The 27997-nt window shown below is 42.8% G+C and overlaps 1 protein-coding gene across 2 annotated transcripts in view; it reads left to right on the forward strand.

Annotated features, from left to right (window-relative positions):
* Positions 1–27997, forward strand: part of LOC311129641 (amyloid-beta A4 protein-like) — a 32540-nt gene continuing 4543 nt past the window's right edge. The window contains exons 1-12 of one of the 2 annotated variants that reach the window (XM_084161998.1): positions 1–210; positions 19428–19595; positions 19851–19980; positions 20056–20168; positions 21208–21392; positions 21603–21799; positions 21971–22141; positions 23708–23841; positions 24205–24279; positions 24497–24655; positions 27532–27660; positions 27786–27885. In XM_084161998.1, coding sequence (XP_084018124.1) covers positions 151–210; positions 19428–19595; positions 19851–19980; positions 20056–20168; positions 21208–21392; positions 21603–21799; positions 21971–22141; positions 23708–23841; positions 24205–24279; positions 24497–24655; positions 27532–27660; positions 27786–27885 — 1621 coding nt within the window. In that variant the 5' untranslated portion in view covers positions 1–150. The remainder of the gene's footprint in view (positions 211–19427; positions 19596–19850; positions 19981–20055; positions 20169–21207; positions 21393–21602; positions 21800–21970; positions 22142–23707; positions 23842–24204; positions 24280–24496; positions 24656–27531; positions 27661–27785; positions 27886–27997) is intronic. The other variant, XM_084161997.1, reaches the window with a different exon arrangement.

Consider the following 27997-nt stretch of genomic DNA (forward strand, 5'->3'; position numbering starts at 1 on the left):
GGGTCAGGTGACAGGCTTTGGAGCAGCTGGCCAGCCTCGTTGTCGCGCTCAACCATCGCCAAACGGGAGTGAACGGGATAGAGGCTCATGCTAACGGATTTATTTGAATATTTTGAAGATATTGGACGGAACTGATTTAGGGTCAACGGCATGGGCGAGCGAACAGCATTTCTGTTGTTATGGGTGGCGACCTTGACGCTGACATCGGAGGTAAGTAAAAGGGAGAAAACTGGTGCGTTCTTCCAGACGAAGCACGAACCTTCTTAAGGTATTTCCCCTGACTGTAGCAGCGGAGGAAGAACGGAATTCAGACCAAGGGTGAATCAAGAATGCATTTGTTTGGATACATTAAACAAATGTTTTAAATGACAATTATAGCCTACAATGTACTTTAATGCGATTAGGCTACATTCCTTTACCATCTTGTTCCAACCACTCCATCTTTCTACTCATTGCAGCCTGCGTATGGGGCGAGAGGAAGCTTGTTTTTTAATCTCTCTCATTGCCTAACTGGAGTAGAATATCCTAATGCATAAAGCGAAAAACCTGACTCTAGGCCTATTAACTTTTAGGCCTATTTGGCCTACCCTTATAGCTGTCAACGACACTAGATTTACATTTTGGCACTATAGATGAAAGGGGCTCGGAATTACACAAGCATGTTGTTCCGTTTTTCTTCTGAAAGACGACTATTTTAGTCTGCCAAATATCTAAGCGAAGATGATAGGGCCTATATTGTGGGAGTGCGTTTGTTTCACTGGTGTAGCCTACGTGTATGCTGATCTTGTATTTTACAAGGGTGTGTGAGCATTTTGTAGAATATTGAACATATTTTGCACTAGTTTAGACACCCGTTTAGACCTGATAAACAAACTAGATAATTAGGCCTACCTGCAAAGGGACAAAATTAAAACAGTCAATATTAGGGTATTGAAAAAAAAATTGGTTGATGATGGCCATGCTTAGGGTAACAAACTATAAAGGAAAATAAATGGCTACAGTTAACAGATTTGTAGTTATTTAATCAAATGTATTTTTTATTAAAGGCTTATTTTGCCCAGCTACCGGGGCAATTCACCACAATAGAAGATGATGCCATAGGGTTTCACAGAAGTGTCCCTATTTTTTTTTTTACCTCACCTGCACATAGATTATCTTTCTTCTTTTACCTTTTCCTTACACTCCATTATGTACAGTTCAATTAAACTCATTATCATTTGAATAAGGCAATATTTTAAATCCCAGCAGTATTTAAAATAAAATTCAAGAGCAAACGGTTTTCAATAGTTTGCAATATTTATAAAAAAAATTGAACTCATTCATTGGACTATAACTTATTTTAGATATTGATTAAACACACATTAAACATTTGATAACAAATGACAATAATTTAACACAATGGTATTTTCCCAGATTATTTTATTGACACAGAGGTCGCAAACTAATCCCACCCCAGTTAAATTTGAGTATAGCTCGTGAGCCCACCTCTGACACTGTTTGCGCAGTATCCAGTCCCCACCGGTAACAGAGAAGAGCTCATTACAGAACAAGCATTCTATTCTGCATCCCCTTCTTTTAGGGTGTTTGTTGTGGTTTTGGAACCTGGAACAAACTTTTTCAGTGGCGCATAGCTTTCTTCAGTGTCACAGGTTTCTTTCTCCCTTTACTTTCTTCCTTCTCTCTTAGTTTTTATTGCCTTGTCCTCAAGGAACCTCTTGTGGGGTGAGGCTGTCAGGACTGTAGCCGACTCAGCCTTTCTTTTCCCAGGCCTTGCCTCCTGTATCCTTGGCCTGGGGGACAACTCCAATATGACCTCTGCCACTGTTTGTTGTTGTAGAACTGGTAGTTTTAACAAAAACAAACAACAAATAAACAACAACAACTCATGAGTATTGGTTCAATAAACAATAATTTATAATCACTCTATATGCTACTATATATTTCCTAAAATTAGTGCTGATGTTTTTTCTTACCAACATTTGGAGCAAGGTCACTGGAGACCTGTGGGTGCTGGGTAGGCTGTGGGGTGGAGGTTGTGGCTGCGGTTGATGTTGTGGCAGGGTTAGAGGTCATGGTGGGGGTGAAGCCAACAGCTCGAGCCAGACTGGTTGCTTGTGGAATACGGATGGAGAATTCTGGGTGCCGCTTAATAAAACTGTAAAACCAGTCCCACTAAGCGCAAACCAGATGGGATGGTGTATCGCTGCAGAATGCTGTGGTAGCCACGCTGGTTAAGTGTGCCTTGAATTCTAAATAAATCACTGACAGTGTCACCAGTAAAGCACACCCACACCATCACACCTCCTCCTTCATGCTTCACGGTGGGAACCACACATGCAGAGATAATCTGTTCACTTGCTCTGCGTCTCACAAAGACATGGTGGTTGGAACCAAAAATCTCAAATTTGGACTCATCAGACCAAAGGACAGATTTCCACCGGTCTAATGTCCATTGCTCATGTTTCTTGGTCCTAGCAAGTCTTCTTCTTATTGGTGTCCTTTAGTGGTTTCTTTGCAGCAATTTGACCATGAAGGCCTGATTCACACAGTCTCATCTGAACAGTTGATGTTGAGATGTGTCTGTTACTTGAACTATGTGAAGCATTTATTTGGGCTGCAATTTCTGAGACTGGTAACTCTAATTAACTAATCCTCTGCAGCAGAGGTAACTCTGGGTCTTCCTTTCCTGTGGTGGTCCTCATGAGAGCCAGTTTCATCATAGCGCTTGATGGTTTTTGCGACTGCACTTGAAGAAAAGTTCTTGACATTTTTCGGATTGACTGACCTTCATGTCATAAAGTAATGATGTACTGTCGTTTCTCTTTGCTTATTTGAGCTGTTCTTGCCATAATATGGACTTGGTCTTTTACCAAATATGGCTATCTGCTGTATACCAACCCTACCTTGTCACAACACAACTGATTGGCTCAAACGCTTTAAGAAGGAAAGAAATTCCACAAATTAACTTTTAACAAGGCACAACTGTTTATTGAAATGCATTCCAGGTGACTACCTCATGAAGCTGGTTGAGAGAATGCCAAGAGTGTGCAAAGCTGTCATCAAGGCAAAGGGTGGCTACTTTGAAGAATCTCAAAATAAAATATACTTTGATTTGTTTAACAGTTTTTTGGTTACTACATGATTCCATATTTGTTATTTCCTAGTTTGGATGTCTTCACTATTATTCTACAATGTAGAAAATAGTAAAAATAAAGAAAAACCCTGGAATGAGTAGGTGTGTCCAAACTTTTGACTGGTACTAGTACCCTATCGGTTTCAGGTGACAGACCATTCAAGCGACAACCCATGGGTTATCAAACAGGATATCAATATCCTAAATAAATCTGTGTAGGTTACCATGAAAGTCGCAATTATCCACGAATATGCTATTCTAATGTACTGATAGGCTATCTTCTAATCAACATCAAATGAAGGCACAGCCTGTGGGCATTTTACACTCAACTAGCCTACATTTACATTTAAGTCATTTAGCAGACACTCTATTCCAGAGCGACTTACAAATGTACTTGCATATGCTGTGACCTCTTTATAATCTCTGTAGGTTAGATTTGCATAGCAGGGTTTAATTCTGTCAATGAAGCTGTTTGTATTTAGAGAGGGCGGATACATTGACCACATTTATATGCACACCAATATCCCGTTATTTTTGTTTGGGATACTCTAGTAGCGTATTCTGTTTTTGAGTTGACACATAAGCATCATATCCCGTTTACAATAACCCGAAAAAGGTTGTATCCCGGTTATGAGAAACCCGGATAAAATACCTGAGATATGCTGATCTTAGATGGGATACTGTTGCATGTAAACATCTTATCATTTTTGTTTACTGTTGTATTTCACAATCTGTGCAGGCTTAGTTTTGCATATCCTGTCACGATGTTTTCATTTGATTGTCAAACAAATCACTTAAAAAAACTAGGCTACCTGCGCAGTTCGATCCACCATAATAATTCCATGATTTATTTCGCTGTTACTCCATACTGGACCATATAGCCTACTGGCTACTTTCACCCCTAATTTAGACATGTTTCTGATGATAATTTCCGACATTTGGTAGGCCATATTATAATTTCCGACATTTGGTAGGCCATTTGTTTGTCAACTATAGTTAGGTACCCCACCTCTTCTGTCATAACTTGTTGCCCAGGAAGACTATATAGGTAGTGCTCACCAGAATAATGTCTTACGTTGATAGAATTAATGCATTAGTAATCTTGTTAGCACCAGTAAAGTTTGTCTGTTTCATTTAGGGACCGGGGAGAAAACACAATAATCCAAAACAGTGGAAAGATTGGTCCTGTGCAAAATGCCCAAATGTCATCAATTTGACCGTTTTTAAGGAAATTAAAAGCTGAAACACGTTTCTGATAAAATTCAGTTAATCTTGGGTGCATATTTTGTGCTTGAAGTACTGTCTGCTTGCATAAGTGTCAAAGATAACACATTACACACACATTCGCATTTTCTCAAGAGATGCTGAAAGAAATTAATCATATTTCTCTACTCTTGTTCCCGAGACAAAACTAACATTTGTTGTATAATTTCACTTCAAGAAATGCATAATTCTGCATGAGTTAACATTATATTAGGGCCTACGCTACGTGAGAGGTTATAGGCCTAAAGTGTCAGTGCCCATATTTCAGTTACTATTCCATATGAACTTGTGATCGAGATATCAAAGGTGCATGTAAACGGCTTATCCCGAATAATACCTTAAGCGGGATATGAGCTACTATCCGGAATACTATGCGCATGTAAACGTGGTCAGTGTTGCTTCTCTGATGCGGGGGAAATAACTGCTGTGTGTGTGGATTATTGCGTCTGCATACTAGGTTCGGTTTGCTCCTATCAGAACTCGGCTAGGCGAAGTGAACATCTGTGCCTTAAAAGACCTTCGCTTGAAAAATTAGAAAAAAGTGTCAATAGTACTGTTTGTCCCTCTTGAGCTGCCGTAGCCTCAAAATTGTCTGAATTCATTTAAGATAACTAAAGAAATCTGTCATAAATTGACATTTTTGCCAAGGATATCTTGGTCGCATGTTTCTCAAGTGAAGAAATTGCCAACTGTTGCTGTATTCATGTGATTGTCTGAATTAGGAAACTCTGACATTTCAACTTTCTAACTGGGTGTAGTTATACACATGCCGCGTTCAACCAGTTAGCAAGTCGGAAATGTCAGAGATTCCTAGTTCTGACTAGCACATGAACGTGGCACATCTTTCAAGGAAAGTAGCTGTTGGTTCCTCCATTTGTCGCTAGTGATGGGAAACCAAGGCTTTCTGAAGTCTTCTGTGCTTTCACCAAATTGTGCCGAAAAAATTGTTAATTACTCGGAGCTTCACAATGCACATTAGTGACATCTACTGGTCAGCAATAAATCACAGCGTGTGATTATCAGATATATTTTTTAAAAAGATCTCCAGTTTTCATCAAAACTCTGGCGCAGTGGTAAATCGTTGGCTTTGTTAGCCTATAATCCGTTGGAATACCAGGTTCACATTTTACATCATGCTTCCCTTTTTTGCCTTCAAGTTGACTATTTTTCAAAAACTCAATCTATGGCATTATTTAGGATGCTTAAGACAGACAGAAGCTTATACTAAATAAAATAAATTATTTGAACAACAGTGCAGATAGTGTGGTTTCATATAAAACCATTGTCAAAATAGTGTGTGTTCAACCTCATACCCTCACAAAATTCCTAATAAGACACTTTAGTCATCACCTTAGTGCACAAATCATCTATTCAAATCATTGTCGCAGAGACCTTTTTTTATTTATTTTTTATCACTCACAGCCAAAGATATTAACATTTTATGTTCGTGCTCTGTGGTCATGACCAAAGCTAGCCAGGGAAGTGCCGGTTGGCTTGTTTAGCTGTCCACTTGCTCTGACAGAGCTCCCGGAGCATGTTCGTGCGATGCTGCCGTCTGTCCAGTGTGCACTGAGAGCTAGTGCGCAGGCAGAGTAATCCCAGTAAGAAAGATGGCAGCAACCACCAAACGAATATGCGAATGTGAGTAGATTATGTTGAAAACAAAGGTCGGCCATTTTGGAGGCTGTCTCTAGTTCTTATTATACCTCAGGGGGTGTTACCTAGTGTTGATTTTATTTGTGTGTACAATTTATAATGTTGATTCAGGAGTTAAATTAACTCTGGTGTAAAAGAACACCAGTGTTGATGTTAATAACCTTTGTTTAGTGCGATTGTTGTTCGTTTTACTCTGTGGAGAGTAAAACATTCCCATACAGCAAATTCTCCAGTGTTAAATCAACACTGAGAGTGTTACATTTAACACTGGTCCAGTGTCAATAAGGGTCCACATTTTTCTTTACATTTTTGTCTTAAATTAACACACTGCTTAGTGTAAAGCCTTATTTTGCATATTTTGCAGAGTGCCTTGCCTTTCATGGGTGGTAACTCTACAATTCACTCAAAGGGAAAGGACACTGGGAAATTATATTGGAGGCGTGGCTTAGTTGGGGCATGGCTTTCAATTAGTTATTTTGGGCCACCCTTGAATGGAAGTGTTGTACCCATGTACAGTGAGGGAAAAAAAGTATTTGATCCCCTGCTGATTTTGTACGTTTGCCCACTGACAAAGAAATGATAAGTCTATAATTTTAATGGTAGGTTTATTTGAACAGTGAGAAACAGAATACAACAAAAAAAATCCAGAAAAACGCATGTCAAATGTTATAAATTGATTTGCATTTTAATGAGGGAAATAAGTATTTGACCCCCTCTCAATCAGAAATATTTCTGGCTCCCAGGTGTCTTTTATACAGGTAACGAGCTGAGATTAGGAGCACACTCTTAAAGGGAGTGCTCCTAATCTCAGCTTGTTACCTGTATAAAAGACAACTGTCCACAGAAGCAATCAATCAATCAGATTCCAAACTCTCCACCATGTCCAAGACCAAAGAGCTATCCAAGGATGTCAGGAACAAGATTGTAGACCTACACAAGGCTGGAATGAGCTACAAGACCATCGCCAAGCAGCTTGGTGAGAAGGTGACAACAGTTGGTGCAATTATTCGAAAATTGAAGAAACACAAAAGAACTGTCAATCTCCCTCGGCCTGGGGCTCCATGCGAGATCTCACCTCGTGGAGTTGCAATGATCATGAGAACGGTGAGGAATCAGCCCAGAACTACACGGGAGGATCTTGTCAATGATCTCAAGGCAGCTGGGACCATAGTCACCAAGAAAACAATTGGTAACACACTACGCCGTGAAGGACTGAAATCCTGCAGCGCCGGCAAGGTCCCCCTGCTCAAGAAAGCACATATACATGCCTGTCTGAAGTTTGCCAATGAACATCTGAATGATTCAGAGGAGAACTGGGTGAAAGTGTTGTGGTCAGATGAGACCAAAATGGAGCTCTTTGGCATCAACTCAACTCGCCGTGTTTGGAGGAGGAGGAATGCTGCCTATGACCCCAAGAACACCATCCCCACCGTCAAACATGGAGGTGGAAACATTATGCTTTGGGGGTGTTTTTCTGCTAAGGGGACAGGACAACTTCACCGCATCAAAGGGACGATGGACGGGGCCATCTACCATCAAATCTTGGGTGAGAACCTCCTTCCCTCAGCCAGGGCATTGAAAATGGGTCGTGGATGGGTATTCCAGCATGACAATGACCCAAAACACACGGCCAAGGCAACAAAGGAGTGGCTCAAGAAGAAGCACATTAAGGTCCTGGAGTGGCCTAGCCAGTCTCCAGACCTTAAACCCATAGAAAATCTGTGGAGGGAGCTGAAGGTTCGAGTTGCCAAACGTCAGCCTCAAAACCTTAATGACTTGGAGAAGATCTGCAAAGAGAAGTGGGACAAAATCCCTCCTGAGATGTGTGCAAACCTGGTGGCCAACTACAAGAAATGTCTGACCTCTGTGATTGCCAACAAGGGTTTTGCCACCAAGTACTAAGTCATGTTTTGCAGAGGGGTCAAATACTTATTTCCCTCGTTAAAATGCAAATCAATTTATGGGCGGCAGGTAGCTTAGTGAGTAAGAGCGTTGTGCCAGTAACCGAAAGGTCACTGGTTCTAATCCCCGAGCCGACTAGGTGAAAAATCTATCGATGTGCCCTTAAGCAAGGCACTTAACCCTAATTGCTCCTGTAAGTCGCTCTGGATAAGAGCGTCTGCTAAATGACTTAAATGTAAATATAAATAACATTTTTGACATGTGTTCTTCTGGATTTTTTTGTTGTTATTCTGTCTCTCACTGTTCAAATAAACCTACCATTAAAATGATAGACTGATCATTTATTTGTCAGTGGGCAAACGTACAAAATCAGCAGGGGATCAAATACTTTCTTCCCTCACTGTAAGTGGTCTATGGTTATGTTAATTAAAGTTTGAGCGTGTCTGCTGTCAGTGCCGAAGTCCTTATAAATGCTTATATAAGAGCATATGGCAATAAAGACTTGTAAATATTATTGTAATGCCCTTAACCCAACACTGAATAGCAAGAGAGTAAGACCTCTTGGTGCAATTGTTAAAAATACTGAGGTTTTATGTCGTAACACCATTAGTGCAAACTATATACACTTCCTAGTGTTAAAATAATGTCTTATTGCATAACACTGAAAGTGTTAATTCTCGAACACTGACTAAGTGTAACAGCGTAGCACTAAGCACAGTATTAAATTGAACGATGTCAGTGTTGATTTAACACTGGAGAATTTTATGTGTGGTGTTAGACAGCACTCAGGTTTTTGTTTGTAGCAGTGCATGATTTGATTTTGAAGAATTATGGCACAACATTTAAATGATCCACATCCGTACATAAAGCCTCACAAAAGGGCTGATAGTAGCTTATTTTGCATCTAGCGTGTTTTACTCCATTCCTAAGTGCCTTGACTGTAAGCATAAGAACAGCAGGATAATTTCACTGTAGGGTAGGCCTTATAAACAATGTGTACATACCAAAACAAAGTCGGTCAACACCGACGTGCTAAAAGTCATGGGCATGTCTCTGTTTAACTGCTGCTCTACTATTTAGAAACAGTAGCCAACTTCAAGAAATATAGTTTTATCATCTTAATATAATGTTGAAGGTGTTTAAGGGAAAAAAGGCCTACTTTGGCTGCTGTGTTAGGCTTGGGTGGTATACCGGGGTATTTAGAAATAGTTTTTCAATACCGTTGAAACTATTTATTTGATGTTTTTCAATAAATTGTAATATTTGTTCCTATTTTTTAAGTAAATACCCTCAGTCAACTTGTGCAATACGTCAGGAGATAAAGTAGATTGCGTTCTTCATTTCACCTGTCACATTTTATATTACGAAGCTTACCATAGTTTTCCAGAACAGCTGAGCCAGTCACGTGTTTGTTTGTAAATAGCACTACAGGAGAAAGCGGGAGCAGGGGGGTATTCCAGAAAGATGGTTTAACAAATTCAGGATTCCCTGAACATATCCGGCTTTCTTTAACCAGATGAGGCAGATTGGTTGATCTGACAATTGGCGAATGCACGCAACATTCAAAAAGGTCCTCATGTCGATGACAGAAATAATTATAGATATGGAGTCAAAAGACAGCACAAGTCTACAACAAGAAACAATTATAACAACATACAACGAATATATAAACATATTTACCAAAAAAAGTAATACATCCACTGCCGCAAAAGCCAGAGGGAGCCTGGCTGAAAATTGCAGACAGAGTAAATGCGCAAGTGAAGTGCCATGATTTCAATATCTTATAGGCCTAGCTTACACACATGGCTGATTTTAGTAATAATGCTTTCACTTTATAGAGCATTTTTATTGCAACGCTGGTGATATTAAGTGTCAAGGCTTTAGCCTAATACAGTGCATTTGGAAAGTATTCAGACCCCTTTACTTTTTCCAAATTTTGTTACGTTACAGATTAAATTGTTTTTTTTTCCCCCTCATCAAACTACACACAATACCCCATAATGACAAAGCAAAAACTGGTTTTTAGACATTTTAGAAAATATAATTTAAAAAATATCTGTAATATCACATTTACATAAGTATTCAGACCCTTTTCTCAGTACTTTGTTGAAGCACCTTTGGCAGCGATTACAGCCTCGAGTTTTCTGGGGTATGAAGCTACAACCTTGGCACACCTGTATTTGGGGAGTTTCTCCCATTCTTCTCTGCAGATCCTCTCAAGCTCTGTCAGGTTGGATGGGGAGCGTTGCTGCACACCTATTTTCAGGTCTCTCCAGAGATGTTCGATCGGGTTCAAGTCCGGGCTCTGGCTGGGCCACTCAAGGACATTCAGAGACTTGTCTCGATGCCACTTCTGCGTTGTCTTGGCTGTTTGCTTAGGGTCGTTGTCCTGTTGGAAGGTGAACCTTCGCCCTAGTCTGAAGTCCTGAGCGCTCTGGAGCAGGTTTTCATCAAGGATCTCTCTGTTCATCATTGCTTCGATCCTGACTAGTCTCCCAGTCCCTGCCGCTGAAAAACAGCCCCACAGCATGATGCTGCTGCCACTACCATGCTTCACCGTAGGGATGGTGCAAGCTTTCCTCCAGACGTGACGCTTGGCATTCAATCTTGGTTTCATCAGACCAGAGAATCTTATTTCATGGTCTGAGAGTCTTACGGTACCTTTTGGCAAACTCCAAGCGGGCTGTCATGTTCCTTTTACTGAGGAGTGGCTTCCGTCTGGCCACTGTACCATAAAGGCCTGATTGGTGGAGTGCTGCGGAGATGGTTGTTCTTCTGGAAGGTTCTCCCATTTCCACAGAGGAACTCTAGAGCTCTCTGAGTGACCATTGGGTTCTTGGTCACCTCCCTGACCAAGGCCCTTCTCCACCGATTGCTCAGTTTGGCCGGGCGGCCAGCTCTAGGAAGAGTCTTGGTGGTTCCAAACTTCTTCCATTTAAGAATGATGGCGGCCACTGTGTTCTTGGGGACCTTCAATGCTGCAGAAATGTTTTGGTACCCTTCCCCAGATCTGTGCCTCGACAAAATCCTGTCTTGGAAGTCTACGGACAATTTCTTCGACCTCATGGCTTGGTTTTTGCTCTGACATGCACTTTCAACTGTGGGACCTTTATATAGACAGGTGTGTGCCTTTCCAAATCATGTCCAATCAATTGACTTTACCACAGGTGGGACTCCAATCAAGTTGTAGAAACATCTCAAGGATGATCAATGGAAACAGGATGCACCGGAGCTCAATTTCGAGTCTCATAGCAAAGGGTCTGAATACTTATGTAAGTAAGGTGTTTTTTTCTTTTCTTTTCTTTTACTATTTTCACTTTGTCATTATGGGGTAATGTGTGTAGATTGCTGAGGATTTGTATTTATTTAATCAATTTTAGATTAAGGCTGTAATGTAACAAAATGTGGAAAAGGTCAAGGGGTCTGAATACTTTCCGAAGGCACTGTATGTAAGTTGTAGTCTGTCACAATTGCAATGGGCACTTGTTGGCTGCTTTTCCTTCACTCTGTGGTCCGACTCATCCCAAACCATCTCAATTGGGTTGAGGTCGGGGGATTATGGAGGCCAGGTCATCTGATGCAGCACTCCATCACTCTCCCTCTTGGTCAAATAGCCCTTACACAGCCTGGAGGTGTGTTTTGGATCATTGTCCTGTTAAAAAACAAATGATAGTCCCACTAAGCCCAAACCAGATGGGATGGCGTATCGCTGTGGTAGCCATGCTGGTTAAATGTGCCTTGAATTCTAAATAAATCACAGTGTCACCAGCAAAGCACCCCCACACCATAACACCTCCTCCATGCTTTACGGTGGGAAATACACATGCGGAGATAATCCGTTCACCCACAACGCATCTAATAAAGACACGGTGGTTGGAACCAAAAATCTCCAATTTGGAATTTCCACCGGTCTAATGTCCATTGCTTGTGTTTCTTGGCCCAAGCAGGTCTCTTCTTCTTATTGGTGTCCTTAGTAGTGGTTTCTTTGCAGCAATTTGACCATGAAGGCCTGATGCACCAATTGTGCGCCGCCGGGTTTGGCTGGTATAGGCCAAAGGTCATTGTAAATAAGAATTTGTTCTTAACTGACTTGCCTAGTTAAATAAAGGTACAATAAAAAAATACACACAGTCCCCTCTGAACAGTTGATGTTGAGATGTGTCTGTTACTCTGTGAACTCTGTGAAGCATTTATTTGGGCTGCAATTTCTGAGGCTGGTAACTCTAATGAACTTATCCTCTGCAGCAGAGTTAACTCTGGGTCTTCCATTCCTGTCGCGGACCTCGAGAGCCAGTTTCATCATAGCGCTTGATGGTTTTTGCAACTACACTTGAAGAAACGTTCAAAGTTCTTGAAATGTTCCATATTGACTGACCTTCATGTCTTAAAGTAATGATGGACTGTCGTTTCTCTTTGCTTATTTGAGCTGCTCTTGCCATAATATGGACTTGGTCTTTTACCAAATAGGGCTATCTTCTGTATACCTTGTCACAACACAACTGATTAGCTCAAACGCATTAAGAAGGAAATAAATTCCAAGGGTGGCTATTTGAACAATCTCAAATATAAAATATATTTTGATTTGTTGAACACTTTTGGTTACTACATGATTCCATATGTGTTATTTCATAGTTTTGATGTCTTCACTATTATTCTACAATGTAAAAAAATGTAAAAGTAAGGAAAAACCTTTTGAATGAGTAGGTGTGTCCAAACTTTTGACTGGTAGTGTACAGTGTGTGTACAGACAAAGGGTCTCATTTGGGGGCATGGTTTAAAATATGTTCCATTTGTGCCAACCGTCAGTGGAAATGTTGTACCAGTTTAAGTGGTTTTATCATTATGTTGATAAGGCTTGAGCACCTCTTTTGACATTGTCAGTTCAGTAATCTGTGTAAGTACTTGTAACAATCAAGAGCTGCACTGTTGAGACGTTACTGTGCATTTTCCAGTAGCTTAATGGCAGCTTGTTCAAATGAACTTTTTAGCCAGCTGCATCCCACTGCTGGCTTGTCTCTGAAGCTAAGCAGGGTTGGTCCCTGGATGGGGACCAGATGCTGCTGGAAGTTGTGTTTGAGGGCCAGTAGGAGCCACTCTTTCCTCTGGTCTGAAAAAATATCCCAATGCCACAGGGCAGTGATTGGGGACATTGCCCTGTGTAGGTTGCCGTCTTTCGAATGGGATGTTAAACGGGTGTCCTGACTCTCTGTGGTCACTAAAGATCCCATGGCACTTATTGTAAGAGTATGTGAACCCCGGGGGCCTGGCTAAATTTCCAATATGGCTCTCATACCATCATGGCCACCTAATCATCCCCAACTTCCAGTGATGATTTAACCCTGCCCTGCAGCAAAGCTTGCAAGTCTCCCCCTTTTTCCTCCAAACATAACGATGGTCATTATGGCCAAACAGTTATATTTTTGTTTCATCAGACCAGAGGACATTTCTCCAAAAAGTACTATCTTTGTCCCCATGTGCAGTTGCAAACCGTAGTCTGGCTTTTTTATGCCGGTTTTGGAGCAGTGGCTTCTTCCTTGCTGAGCGGCCTTTCAGGTTATGTCGATATAGGACTTGTTTTACTGTGGATATAGATACTTTTGTACCTGTTTCCTCCAGCATCTTCACAAGGTCCTTTGCTGTTGTTCTGGGATTGATTTGCACTTTTCGCACCAAAATACGTTCATCTCTAGGATACAGAACGCGTCTCCTTCCTGAGCCGTATGATGGCTGCGTGGACCCATGGTGTTTATACTTGCGTACTATTGTTTGTACAGATGGACGTGGTACCTTCAGGTGTTTGGAAATTGCTCTCAAGGATGAACCAGAGTTGTGGAGGTCTACAATTTGTTTTCTGAGGTCTTGGCTGATTTTATTTTGATTTTCCCATGATGTTAAGCGAAGAGGCAATGAGTTTGAAGGTAGGCCTTGAAATACATCCACAGGTACACCTCCAATTGACTCAAATTATGTAAATTAGCCTATCAGAAGCGTCTAATGCCATGACATCATTTTCTGGAATTTTCTAAGCCTTTTAAAGGCACAGTCAACTTAGTGTATGTAAACTTCTGACCCACTGGAATTGTGATACAGTGAAATAATCTGTCTGTAAACAATTGTTGGAAACATTTATTTTGTCATGCACAAAGTAGATGTCCTAACCGACTTACCAAAACGATAGTTTGTTAACAAGAAATGTGTGGAGTGGTTGAAAAACAGGTTTTAATGACTCCAACCTAAGTGTATGTAAACTCCCGACTTCAACTGTAGCTAATCCATCACCGGATGATGTCTGTTAGGAAAGTGAGTATTACAATTACATGGTGACTAGTTATAAATTAAATATTTTATGGTTCTTTTGTTATCGCATGCACTTATGTCAGCCTTTAACAAGGCTGCAGAACTGACAGTGTACAAGCTTAAAGTTCCTGAACAGTCATTCTGATTCCCATGTAAAATAGCCTTGTGAGTGACTAGAATATCACCCATAATTTAAAAAAGTATATAGAAATGCTCTACATTTTTGAAAAATAACGTTTTCTCTCATGGCTAACTACCGGGCAGTTTGAAAAGACAGGCTAAGTGGGCGGGGAGCATGAGCTCGCCTTGATTGACAGCTCTTTGAAACACCTATGTCAAGCAACTTGGATGCAGTGTTGCAGTAAAATCATCTCAAGCTAATTTGGAGATACACGAAGGAACTCAAACAACATTAAAATTGCATCAATGATGTCTGTTTTATACATCTCCCATTTGGCATGTCTCTTGTGATGCAGTTCACAGTAGCACTGATGTGTTGACTTGACAACTGTCAGAGTTTTGAACGACCCTTACCCACCTTTTGTTTCATGCTGGCTGAAGACCTAGCTACCCAGTAACTAGCTAACACCAGACACAGATGAAAGGGGAAACATATAATTATCTTTGCCATAGTTGAATAAGGTACAATTTTAATTATATTTGCTGACACCCAAGAGTCAGATTTTGGCACCAGTAGAGTAGCTATCTAGCTATATAAACCACGCCCTTCTGCAAATGCCTTCTCCGATGTTGGTTTCAAGGCAGTACTTATTTAAATTAGGTAAGACAGTATCATGTTACCATTGGTGTATTAAAATGAGTTAGGGTGATGCTGCTCTCATCCCCTTAATAATCCCGCCTCCTGAGTCCAAGTGTTTGACACAGGGGAAGGGACCAGTAACTTTATGATCAAACTTTATCAATGTAGAGAAGCAACAGTAATTTACTTTAGTCATCATACTTTGATCTGGTTTGGTCTAAATATCATCCAATTTCATGAAAAACATGATCTTTAAAGTTTATGAGCACATTCCCTCTTATGGGAGACCAAAAAGAGCTAGCTGAAAGCCACGCCACAAATAAGCCACGCCTTTTACAGTATGCTGCCAATCAGCAGGTGGTGTGCATGTTGTCAACAGAAGTCAGTGAAGGCATTTTATAGGAATCACACCTTCAAGTTGTTGTACATATTTACTTAATTTTTACTGCAACTTGCAGAAATGTATTCTTGACAATCTCCGGTATGTCCACAGTCCTGGTGGAACAGCAGGAACTTCAAGTTGCTAGCAAGAGTTTGTGAGTTCAAATCCCAAGTGAGGTTGAGTCCCAAGTCATCTGCATACTGTCCATTAACACCTAAATGTAGCTGTAAAAATACAATAACTAGTTGTAGATTTACCATATTTGCACTAGACAAAAACCCCAGGGTACCATGACTGTTAAAAGTGAATTAATGTAAATTGTGCCTTTCAAAGTAAAATGTTCTAAATTACATTTGACACCTTGGTTTTCAAATGTTGTCACATTTGTAGTTTCATGTTATCACGTTGAAATTTTGTGTCCCCATGTTGTCACATTTATTTCACATTAATTTCAGATGAGATCATGTTCTGACGTGCTCACATGTTGTCACATGTAGTTTTATGTTGTCACATGTTGCGTCGCATGTTATCACATTAACTTCACATTAAATCACAAAAGATCAAATGTGTTCATGTGAAATTCATGTGGTTTTTTCATAAGGGTTCTCTGACACCTCAGGTCAACTGTTGTCTCCAGAGTGACAGGTCAGCTTCTCGCTCTAGTGGTATGTAGGGTTGGCTCCAGGGTGCAAAGTGCTGGTGGGAGGCTGGGAGGGTGGGAGGCTTCATTGGTGCATGTGACCTGGGGAACACACTGGATGTCTCAGCTGCTGGGATTACTGCAGAGAAGAGGAGGTCAAAGAGAAGTGGTTCTGCTATAGTGCAGCCTCTCCTGGGGATGTCACCTTCCCTGAGACGATGGGACCTGAAGTCATCTGTCACTTAGCTAGCTAGTAAATGCTAGTTGGTACCAGAGTGCAGAGTGCCAGTCAGCCAGTGGCAGGTATCATATAAAATCTAGGCAGGGTTGGAACAAGGCAAGCTACATAAACACAAGCTTCCGCTTTCCGAAGCATAACAGACACTCCCAAGGTCCTAACATTGTGGAATGTGATTGCTGTTACTCCTGTTGCAACTGACCCCCTCAATAACAAGGACTTTTCTTGGGATTGTTTTAGTGCCTGGCTGTCACATAGCCTACTGTATAAAGGTTGAGTGACCAAAAGCAGGCTAGTCTGTTACATACCATGGCCAAAGTGCAGTTGCAGTACTGTCTTTGTCCCAGCTACACTACTGTTACCGGGCTTCCTCCTCTCCCCTCGTTCTTCAATTCCTACACAGAGCGTTGACCAGAACCGTAACCTAGTTCAGTGTGCTGACTCAGGCCTGGTGAATCTATACTGAACAAAAATATAAACACAACAATTTCAAAGATTTTACTGAGTTACAGTTCATATGAGGAAATCAGTCAATTGAAATAAATTAATTAGGCCCTAATCTATGGATTTCACATAACTGGGAATACAGATATGCATCTGTTGGTCAGAGATACCTTACAAAATAATTGTCCTCACAATGGGCCTCAGGATCTCGTCACTGTATTTCTGTGCATTCAAATTGGCATCTATAAAATGCAATTGTGTTTGTTGTCCATACCATAATCCCACCGCCACCATGCCATGGGGCACTCTGTTCACAACGTTAACATCAGCAAAACGCTCACCCACACGAGGCCATACACATGTTCTGCGGTTGTGAGACCGGTTGGACGTACTGCCAAATTCTCTAAAACAACGTTGGAGGCGGCTTATGGTAGAGAAATGAACATTAAATTCTTTGGCAACAGCTCTGCTGGACATTCCTGCAGTCAGCATGCCAATTGCACGCTCCCTCAAAACTTGAGACATTTGTAGCATTGTGTTGTGTGACACAACTGCACATTTTAGAGTGGCCTTTTATTGTCCCCAGCACAAGGTGCACCTGTGTAATGATCATGCTGTTTAATCATCTTATTGATATGCCACACCTGTCAGGTGGATGGATTATCTTGGCAAAGGAGAAATGCTCGCTAACAGGGATGTAAACAAATGTGTGCACAAAATTGAAGAGAAATAAGATTTTTGTGCATATGGAAAATGTCTGGGATCTTTTATTTCAGCTCATGAAACATGGGACCAACACTTTACATGTTGCGTTTATATTTTTGTTCAGTGTAGATGGTGTGTGTGAAGTAAGATTCTAGGACCCTCTACTACCTGCAACCCTGCTGATGCTGTGTCTCTTTCAGTTGCCATGAGCATGAGACACCATCTTGGAAATGCTACCTTCTCCCCATCACATCAGTTGTTTCTGGCATCCCACCACCACCTCATAATATCGACTTCCATTCAGGCTCATTGTAAGATGATAGCTATGGTTCATGATTGTGTTCCTCGTGTCAGCCATGTTCCATCAGGGTCCCTTACAATTAAATGCACACACACACACGCACGGACACACCCAATCACGCACAAGACATTACATTTTTTTATAAAATATAAAGAAGCAATTAAACAGCAGTGTCAAAGAGATTCCCTGCAGGTATAATGCAACGAGCACCTTGTGAGAGCAAACCACACTCCCTGAACTCCACAGGGTGTTAGGTCATACACCACCAACAGCATCTACTGAGAACTGTTTGTTCACTGCTGCTATATAACATAAAAGGACAACATATGTGTGCTTCTATAACACATATATTGCATACAAAATGGCAATCATAAATATGGGGAGAAAAGATGTAGCAGATTCGCGCAAATTTATGTGGTTATTATTAATCATAATCTGCTACACTACAGGCTGCAGAAATAACAAGGGCCTAGTTTTTTAATGAGTGTCATCATCCAGGGCATGGATCATTATAATGTTTTGTTTTTCACAGGCAAACACAGCACCATCTTTGCTTTGGTAATTTACCAGCAGAATGGCAGCAGGCTCCTGTTTTGGTAGTTTGCAGCATCTGTATTGTCGGATGTGCGTGAGACAAAATGGAGAGCCAGACGGCCAGCTACAATGAAACTTCCTCCAATTGCATCACGGAACGAAAAACAATCCCAGAATGCTTTGTGTTTAGCTCCGTTAGAAGGGGGAGGTCAAAAGGTAAAAACTAAACACTAGGGTATAAACAGAAAGTGGATCTATCTTTATACTGTTCTCTCTGTTTCCACCTCCCTCTCTGACACAGACACACACTTTGTAGCGCTATCTGTCTGTGTCTGACGTACCCTCTTCCACACGTTCTATATTTATTTCTCTCTCTTTCTCACCTAAGTTTGCTGAGCTCGTCCCTTCCTATATGAACAACACTCCTTATTCACTCAGGACAAATACAAGAGCTCATACATGCACATGGTCACAGTCACATACACACACTGTAGGCACAGTTCTCTGTGCTGTTGCCTCTTCTTTGCCTGTCAGTGATTCAGTAGAGTGCTCTGGCCAGCTGGCCTGGCTCAGAGGATTAAAGCAGTGTTTATGCTTTTTTAATCATAACTGAAATGGGCAGTGTCATTACACAATGATTCACAGAGGCCGCGACCCTCAAAGCACATTAATCCTTATGCTGTGTTGGGTGAGGAGTGGACGTGTGTTAATGTGTGTGTGTGTGTGTGAGAGAGGGTAACATTACCTCAAGATATAATGTATGCACTCACTAACTGTAAGTCGCTCTGGATAAGAGCGTCTGCTAAATAACTAAAATGTAAAATGATGTAAATGTGTGTGACTTCTGTCAGTGCGGTGTGTGTTCTAAGAGGAAATTATGAAAGCTACAGCCGGATTAAGCTGATCTCAGCTGCAACGTGGGAATGAATAAATCGCTGTGTTTTGAGTCCGTTTAACGTTTTGAGTGCACTTCAACTGCAAATAAAGTTTGTAAACAGTAATTACAGAAATGTCACTCTCTCCTTCCTCCCTCTGCACTTCCTCTCCTCCCGGTTCTCCCTCTCTTCCTCCATCGACCATCATCCTTCCTCCCTCTGCCCCCCTCTATCCTCCCTCGCTCCTTCCATCCTTCATCTACCATCCTTCTTGGTCTCTCTCCCCCATCCCTCCAGGTGCCATCTGATGACTCACTAGGTCTGCTACCAGAGCCCCAGGTAGCCATGTTCTGTGGGAAGCTGAATATGCACGTCAACGTCCAGAGTGGCAAGTGGGAGCCGGACCCCTCCGGCACCAAGAGCTGCATCGGAACCAAGAATGGCATCCTGCAGTACTGCCAGGAGGTTGGAGGAGAGGGAGGGGGAGGGAAAGGTGGCAGAGAGAGGAAAGCATGAGCGGTAGGAAAAAGAGAAATAAAGAAAGGTGAAAGGAGAGTGGAAGAGGGTGGTTGATTAGGAAGATAGAGGGGTGGAAGCTAAATGAAATTAGGGCGAGAAAGAGAAACAAGGGAGATCTGAGGTAAATGTCAGGAATATTACACCAATACAAAACAACTGTGTGAAGTCTTGTACAATCATTGAATCCTGCTCCTTCCCCAGGTGTACCCTGAGCTCCAGAGCACTAACGTGGTGGAGGCCAACCAGCCAGTCAGCATCCAGAACTGGTGCAAGAAGGGACGCAAGCAGTGTCGCAGTCACACACACATCGTGGTGCCCTACCGCTGCCTGGGTAAGCTGTGTGTATGTGCTTGTGTGTGTGCTTGAGTGTTTATGAGAGACTCCATAATCTGTGTGTGTTTTGCAGTTGGGGAGTTTGTGAGTGATGCCCTGCTGGTTCCTGATAAGTGCAAGTTCCAGCACCAGGAGAGAATGGACATGTGTGAGAGCCACCTGCACTGGCACACCGTGGCTAAAGAGGTGAGGACACATGCTTTTCACTTCATTTTCACGCCATTCTGTTGTGTTCAGGTATGCTCCTCCCCAGTCTCTCCTCCCCAGTCTCTCCTCTGTCTAGTGTTCTCTCTCTCATCCGCATTCTCTCGCTCGTATTCTCTCTCTCGCTCGTATTCTCTCTCTCGCTCGTATTCTCTCCTCTTCTATCTCTCTCCTATATCTATCTAGTATTCTCTCCTCCTATCTCTCGTTCTCTATCTATCTAGTTCTCTCTCAATTCAATTCAAAGGGCTTTATTAGCATGGGAAACATATGTTTACATTGCCAAAGCAAGTGAAATAGATAATAAACAAAAGTGTAATAAAAAATTAACAGTAAACATTACACTCATAAAAGTTCCAAAGGAATAGAGCCATTTCAAATGTCATGTTATGGCTATATACAATGATGTAACGATGTGCAAATAGTTAAAGTACAAAAGGGAAAATAAATCAACATAAATATGGGTTGTATTTACAATGGCGTTTGTTCTTCACTGGTTGCCCTTTTCTTGTGGCAACAGGTCACAAATCTTGCAGCTGTGATGGCACACTGTGGTATTTCACCCAATATTATCTACTCCTCTCTTTCCTGTCTGTCAATCTAGTATTCTTTCCTCTCTCTTTTGTATTCTCTACTCCTCTCCGCTCTCTTATCTATCTAGTGTCCTCTCCTCTCTTTCCTCTCTATCTAGTATTCTCTCATCTATCTAGTATTCTCTCCTCTTTTTCCTCTCTATCTAGTGTTCTGGGAGAGAGTGTGCTGTGCTGTGGTGATTCATCCTTCCCTGCAGGCCTGAATCCTCTCATCCCATCCTTCCTCCTTCTATTCTTTCACTGAATTTGAGTCAACTAGATTTTATAAGCTATAATTGTAAAAACGTAATTGTTTTGCTTTTTTGCTTCATATTATTGTTTTTGTCATGTGACCTGACCAGGAAACCGTCTTGGCACTAGTGATATGTAATTGCGTGTAAAGACCTGTGTCTCAAAAATAGATTATTTCTAATTACTATTATTATCAGTCCTGTGGAGACCGCACCATGAATCTCCATGACTACGGCATGCTGTTGCCATGCGGCATCGACCGTTTCCGAGGGGTGGAGTTTGTGTGTTGCCCGGGAGACACTCAGCGCAAGTCAGACAGCGTCGAGCTGACTGAGTCTGACATGTGGTGGGGCGGTACCGAGACTGAATACACCGATAACAGGTATACACGCACGCACGCGCACACACAAATGTGTACACACAAAGGCACAAGCACAGGTGCATACAGTCAGACACAAACACACAGACATTTAAGCACACATATATCATCTTAAATGCTTACTCAAGTTCGTAAACCAGTGGTTAAACACTTTTGACAGATAACCTTCACAACCAGTCTACACACACTCACGAACACCCACCCTCCCTACAGCATGCCTCGCCAGGCGGATCAGGGGGCTGCCACCACTGAGGATGATGAGGATGCCTTTGATAGGGACGGTGACGGTGATGAGGATGATGATGATGAAGACGATGAGGATGATGTGACTGACGAACGGGATAGTGGTGAACGCACCTCCAACATCGCCATGACAACCACCACTGAGTCGGTCGAGGAAGTTGTCAGAGGTAAGAGCATGGCATGGATGGAAAGAGAAATACTTGTTGGTTGGTTTGTAGAGATGGATAAGATGGAGTGTGTATGTTTGAACATATGTGTAAACACACACCCAAGCAGTGTGTGTATGTGTGTGTACATACTGCGTGTCGTGTGTTTAAGAGTGTGTGTGTCTCTCTCAGAGGTATGTTGGGCACGTGCTGAATCGGGCCCATGCCATGCCATGCTGGAGCATTGGTACTTCGTGCCAGAGAAGGGCACCTGTGCCCCCTTCCTCTTTGGAGGGTGCGGGGGCAACCGGAATAATTTTGACTCAGAGGAATACTGCCTGTCTGTCTGCAGCACCAGTGTGTGTAAGTCCCTGTACTGGACCCCCGATATGGCCCTCTGTGCCCCTTACCTTGGGCCATGGGGACTGTCCACCCTGCTGTCTGCCTCTCTGAGCCGCCTGTCTGTCTAACACTGTCTACCTGTCTGTCTGATGTCTCTTAGAACATTGGAGCGTAAGTGATTCAGAGGGGTTGGGTTAAATGTGCAAGACACATTTCGGTTGAATCCATTCAGTTGTTCAACTGACTAGGTATCCCCTTTCCCATATGTACTACCAACTCTGAAAGGGGAAGATTTTTCAGTTCTAGATTTAGCAACACGTTGGTCAATGAAGCACCTTGAGGATACTTAACGTTTTTATTTAATTTCATTTAAGAGATATTCAGCTACTCTTAAAGGAAAATGGAAGGTCAATAAAAAGCACTGCATTAAATACTTTTATTGATATTACATTTTCCTTCAATAGTAGTTATTAAAGATTAACCATCACTATGGATAGCTAATAACAAACCTTGCGAGGGTCTGAGTCCAGGGTCTGAGTCCAGGGTCTGAGTCCAGGGTCTGAGTCCAGGGTCTGAGTCCAGGGTCTGAGTCCAGGGTCTGAGTCCAGGGTCTGAGTCCAGGGTCTGAGTCCAGGGTCTGAGTCCAGGGTCTGAGTCAATCTCAGCTATTGAATATTGTGGGAAGTGCAGAGGATTCCTATCAATATAGTCTGATCTAGTGGGTGTACAGACATCTTGGTACAGACAGAGGTTAACCTTTCGATTAGGTTATTCTGGTTTAAAAAAGAGATATAGCGACTTTAAGAAACAGCTGAGAAATATCTGAGCAGGAAAATAGCCATCACACTCCCTCCCTCACTCACTCACTCACCCTTTTACTCATCTGCTTTCGCAACGATTCTCTTACTCATTCCATCACTTGCCAACCAGCTCAATAACACTGGAGGTTATGAGTCTCTGTGGGTCTGATGGGGTCAGGGTAATGTGTGTGTGTGTGAGAGACAATATTTATGTCTAGTGATTTATGCTAGTCTGACCTGGCTGTGTGTGTTAATGAGTTCATGTCCTAACCGGCTTAACCAAACAACACCAGTCTCTCTTCATATTGGTGTGTGTGTGCATGTGACAATATTTATGTCTGATGATTTATGCTGGTCTGACCTGGCTGTGTGTGTTAATGAGTTCATGTCCTAACCGGCTTAACCTAACAACAGCAGTCTCTCTTCATATCACTTTATCAGTGTGTGTGGGTCAGTGGGTTGAGTCCGTTTTCCTGTCCCTCTCTTTTCTGGTACAGCACAACACTCCTCAGCGGGGAGTGTCAAGGCAGCGAGAAGTCAAGGCAGACAGATATATCACCTGTCGCTCGCTGGCTGACAGGTTTAGCTGCTCTAACCAGTCTGCCGGGTCCACCTGTCTGTCTGTGTGTGTTCAGGACTTGAACGTCTAAGTACAGTTTCAGATTACAGTGGCAGATAATGTAGACTTGTGGAAGGAGGATATGCCACTGTTTAACAGTTAACTTCTCTCTCTGGACCCTTTTGTGGACATCCACTTTCCGCTCTACCTCTCCTCCGCCCTCCCCAGTGCCCACCAAGGCCCCCTCCCCCCCTGGCGTGGTGGACCATTACCTGGAGTCTCCCGGAGACTACAACGAACACGCCGACTTCCAGAAGGCCAAGGAAAGTCTGGAGGCCAAGCACCGCGAGAGGATGTCCCAGGTGTGTGTGTTTGAGCGAGAGAGAGTGCGAGAGAGTCAGTCAGTTTTGGCACATTTCACAGCATTAACAGCGAGAATAGTTACATTCTGCCCATAACACATATCAACACACACACACAGGGTGACGATAGCTTACCTTGGGTTTGTGATATGATGATGCAAAGGTTCCAAATGAACAATGTTACACATTACCAGGTACCTCACCATGTCATATGCGGGGCAAAAGCACTGGTGTACATGTGTATGTATGAGAGAAAGAGAGAGAATATGTATTTTTGAGAGAGAGAAGTATCCCTCCTCTGATGTGAACTAGGGACATTGAGGGAGGTCTCAGAGGTGTGTTCTCTGATATGTGTCTCTCCAGGTGATGAGAGAGTGGGAGGAGGCAGAGAGACAGGCTAAGATTCTCCCTCGTGCTGACAAGAAGGCTGTCATTCAGGTACGGTACCTGGGCTGTGTGTATGCGTGCTATATATATATATATATATATTTTATTTTATTTTATTTTATTTAACCTTAATTATGACATGGAGTCATGCTGAAACCAAGGTCTCTTTTACAGATGAGCCCTTTATACACATCAATACACATGCGTGCCAGTAATGTGTGTGTGTATACTAGTGTGTATTAATGTTTCTGCGTGCTCCTGTGTGCAGCACTTCCAGGAGAAGGTGGAGGCCCTGGAGCAGGAGGCAGCAGGAGAGCGACAGCAGCTGGTTGAGACCCACATGGCCCGGGTGGAGGCCCTGCTAAACAGCCGCCGTCGCATGGCCCTGGAGAACTATCTTAGCGCCCTGCAGGCCAACCCACCCAGGGTATATATAAACTCAGCAAAAAAAGAAACGTCATCTCACTGTCAACTGCGTTTATTTTCAGCAAACTTAACATGTGTAAATATTTGTGTGAACATAACAAGATTCAACAACTGAGACATAAACTGAACAAGTTCCACAGACATGTGACTAACAGAAATTGAATAATGTGTCCCTGAAGAAAGGGGGGGTCAAAAGTAACAGTCAGTATCTGGTGTGGCCACCAGCTGAATTAAGTACTGCAGTGCATCTCCTCCTCATGGACTGCACCAGATTTGCCAGTTCTTGCTGTGAGATGTTACCCACTCTTTCACCAAGGCACCAGCAAGTTCCCTGACATTTCTGGGGGGAATGGCCCTAGCCCTCACCCTCCGATCCAACAGGTCCCAGACGTGCTCAATGGGATTGAGATCCGGGCTCTTCGCTGGCCATGGCAGAACACTGACATTCCTGTCTTGCAGGAAATCACGCACAGAACGAGCAGTATGGCTGGTGGCATTGTCATGCTGGAGGGTCATGTCAGGATGAGCCTGCAGGAAGGGTACCACATGAGGGAGGAGGATGTCTTCCCTGTAACGCACAGCGTTGAGATTGCCTGCAAGGACAACAAGCTCAGTCCGATGATGCTGTGACACACCGCCCCAGACCATGACGGACCCTCCACCTCCAAATCGATCCCGCTCCAGTGTACAGGCCTTGATGTAAAGCTCATTCCGACGATAAACGCAAAACTTTTTGCCAGTCCTGTCTGGTCCAGCGACGTTGGATTTGTGCCCATAGGCGACGTTGTTGCCGGTGATGTCTGTTGAGGACCTGCCTTACAACAGGCCTACAAGCCCTCAGTCCAGCCTCTTGCGGACAGTCTGAGCACTGATGGAGGATTCGAACCAGGATCTCTAGTGGCACAGCTAGCACTGCGATGCAGTGCCTTAGACCACTGCGCCACTCGGGGGGACCCTGGGCATCTTTCTTTTGGTGTTTTTCAGAGTCAGTAGAAAGGCCTATTTAGTGTCCTAAGTTTTCATAACTGTGACCTTAATTGCCTACCGTCTGTAAGCTGTTAGTGTCTTAACGACCGTTCCACAGGTGCATGTTCATTAATTTTTTATGGTTCATTGAACAAGCATGGGAAACAGTGTTTAAACCCTTTCCAATGAAGATCTGTGAAGTTATTTGGATTTTTACTAATTATCTTTGAAAGACAGGGTCCTGAAAAAGGGACGTTTCTTTTTTTGCTGTGTTTATTTATTTGTATATATATTGAACAAAAATATAAACGCAACATGTAAAGTGTTGGATTCATGAGCTGAAATAAAAGATCCCAGAAATGTTCCATATACACAAAAAGCTTATTTCTCTCAAATGTTGTTCACAAATTTGTTTACATCCCTGTTAGTCATCATTTCTCCTTTGCTAAGATAATCCATCCACCTGACAGGTGTGGCATAGCAAGAATTGATTAAACAGCATGATCATTACACAGATGCACCTTGTGCTGGGGACAATAAAAGGCCACTCTAAAATGTGCAGTTTTGTCACACAACACAATGCCACAAATGTCTCAAGTTTTGAAGGAGCATGCAATTGGCATGCTGACTGCAGGAATGTCCAACAGAACTGTTGTCAGATAATTTAATGTTAATTTCTCTACCATAAGCCACCTCCAACGTTGTTTTAGAGAATTTGGCAGTACGTCCAACCGGCTTCACAACCGCAGACCACGTATATGGCGTCGTGTGGGCGAGCAGTTTGCTGATGTCAATGTTGTGAACAGAGTGCCCCATGGTGGCGTGGGGTTATGGTATGGACAGGCATAACCGACAGACAACGAACACAGTGCCGTTTTATCTATGGCAATTTGAATGCACAGCGATAGAGTGATGAGATCCATTGTCATGCCATCCACCGCCATCACCTCATGTTTCAGGATGATAATGCACGGCCCCATGTCGCAAGGATCTGTACACAATTACTGGAAGCTGAAAATGTCCCAGCACCCGTTGCTGACAGGTGTATAAAATCGAGCACACAGCCATGCAATCTCCATAGACAAACATTGGCAGTAGAATGGCCCGTACTGAAGAGCTCAGTGCCTTTCAACATGGCACCGTCACAGGATGCCACCTTTCCAACAAGTCAATTTGTCAACTTTCTGCCCTGCTAGAGCTGCCCCGGTCAACTGTAAGTGCTGTTATTGTGAAGTAAAAACGTCTAGGAGCAACAACGGCTCAGCCGCGAAGTGGTAGGCCACACAAGCTCACAGAACAGGACCGCCGAGTGCTGAAGCATGTAAAAATCGTCTGTCCTCGCTTGCAACACTACCTAATGAGTTCCAAACTGCCTCTGGAAGCAACGTCAGTACAAGAGCTTCATGAAATTGGGTTTCCATGGCTGAGCAGCTGCACACAACCCTAAGATCACCATGAGCAATGCCAAGCGTCGGCTGGAGTGGTGAATCACGCTTCACCATCTGGCAGTCCAACGGACAAATCTGGGTTTGGTGGATGCCAGGAGAACGTTGCCCCAAAGCATAGTGCCAACTGTAAAGTTTGGTGGAGGAGGAATAATGGTCTGGGGCTGTTTTTCATGGTGTATAATGTATAATGTACACAGACACTCACTCAGTACATACTGTACAAATACTCTCACTGTGTATACACACTTACCAGTCATTCTCACTATAATCAAACACATTCTCACTTGTACATACACATGTTGTCCACATCAATATCTCTTATTTCTCTCTTAGTTTTTCTATCTCTCTGTCCCTCTCCCCTTCTCTCACTTTCTCTCTTGCTCTCTATCTCTCCCTCATCCCCCTTTCCTCTCCCCCATCCCACTCTCTCTCTGACCCATCCCCCTCTCTCTCTCCCCCTTAGCCTCGTCAGGTGCTGGGCCTGTTGAAGAAGTATGTCCGTGCAGAGCAGAAGGACAGACAACACACCCTGAAACACTATGAACACGTCCGCATGGTGGATCCCAAGAAGGCTGCTCAGATCCGACCCCAGGTACCCCAACTCCCCCAACCACTATAATACACTACCCTACATTCAGCCCATACATTCACTCTGTGTCCCGTGTAACACTCTGTGTCCCGTGTAACTCCTTTGACCTCTGCACTTCTGACTTCCAGGTGATGACCCACCTGCATGTGATTGACGAGAGGATGAACCAATCCTTGGGGCTGCTCTTCAAGGTGCCCAGCGTGGCCAACGAAATCCAAGACCAAGTTTGTGAGTGTCCGCCCTACTCCTACCCATATACTGCAGTTTCATGTTATTATTTAGTCCATACACAGTGTAGTACTATATTGTGTTATTACAGAGATAATGTACCGACTATACA

This window comes from Coregonus lavaretus (assembly GCF_964263955.1).
Source record: "Coregonus lavaretus genome assembly, chromosome: 5".
Lineage (NCBI taxonomy): Eukaryota > Metazoa > Chordata > Actinopteri > Salmoniformes > Salmonidae > Coregonus > Coregonus lavaretus.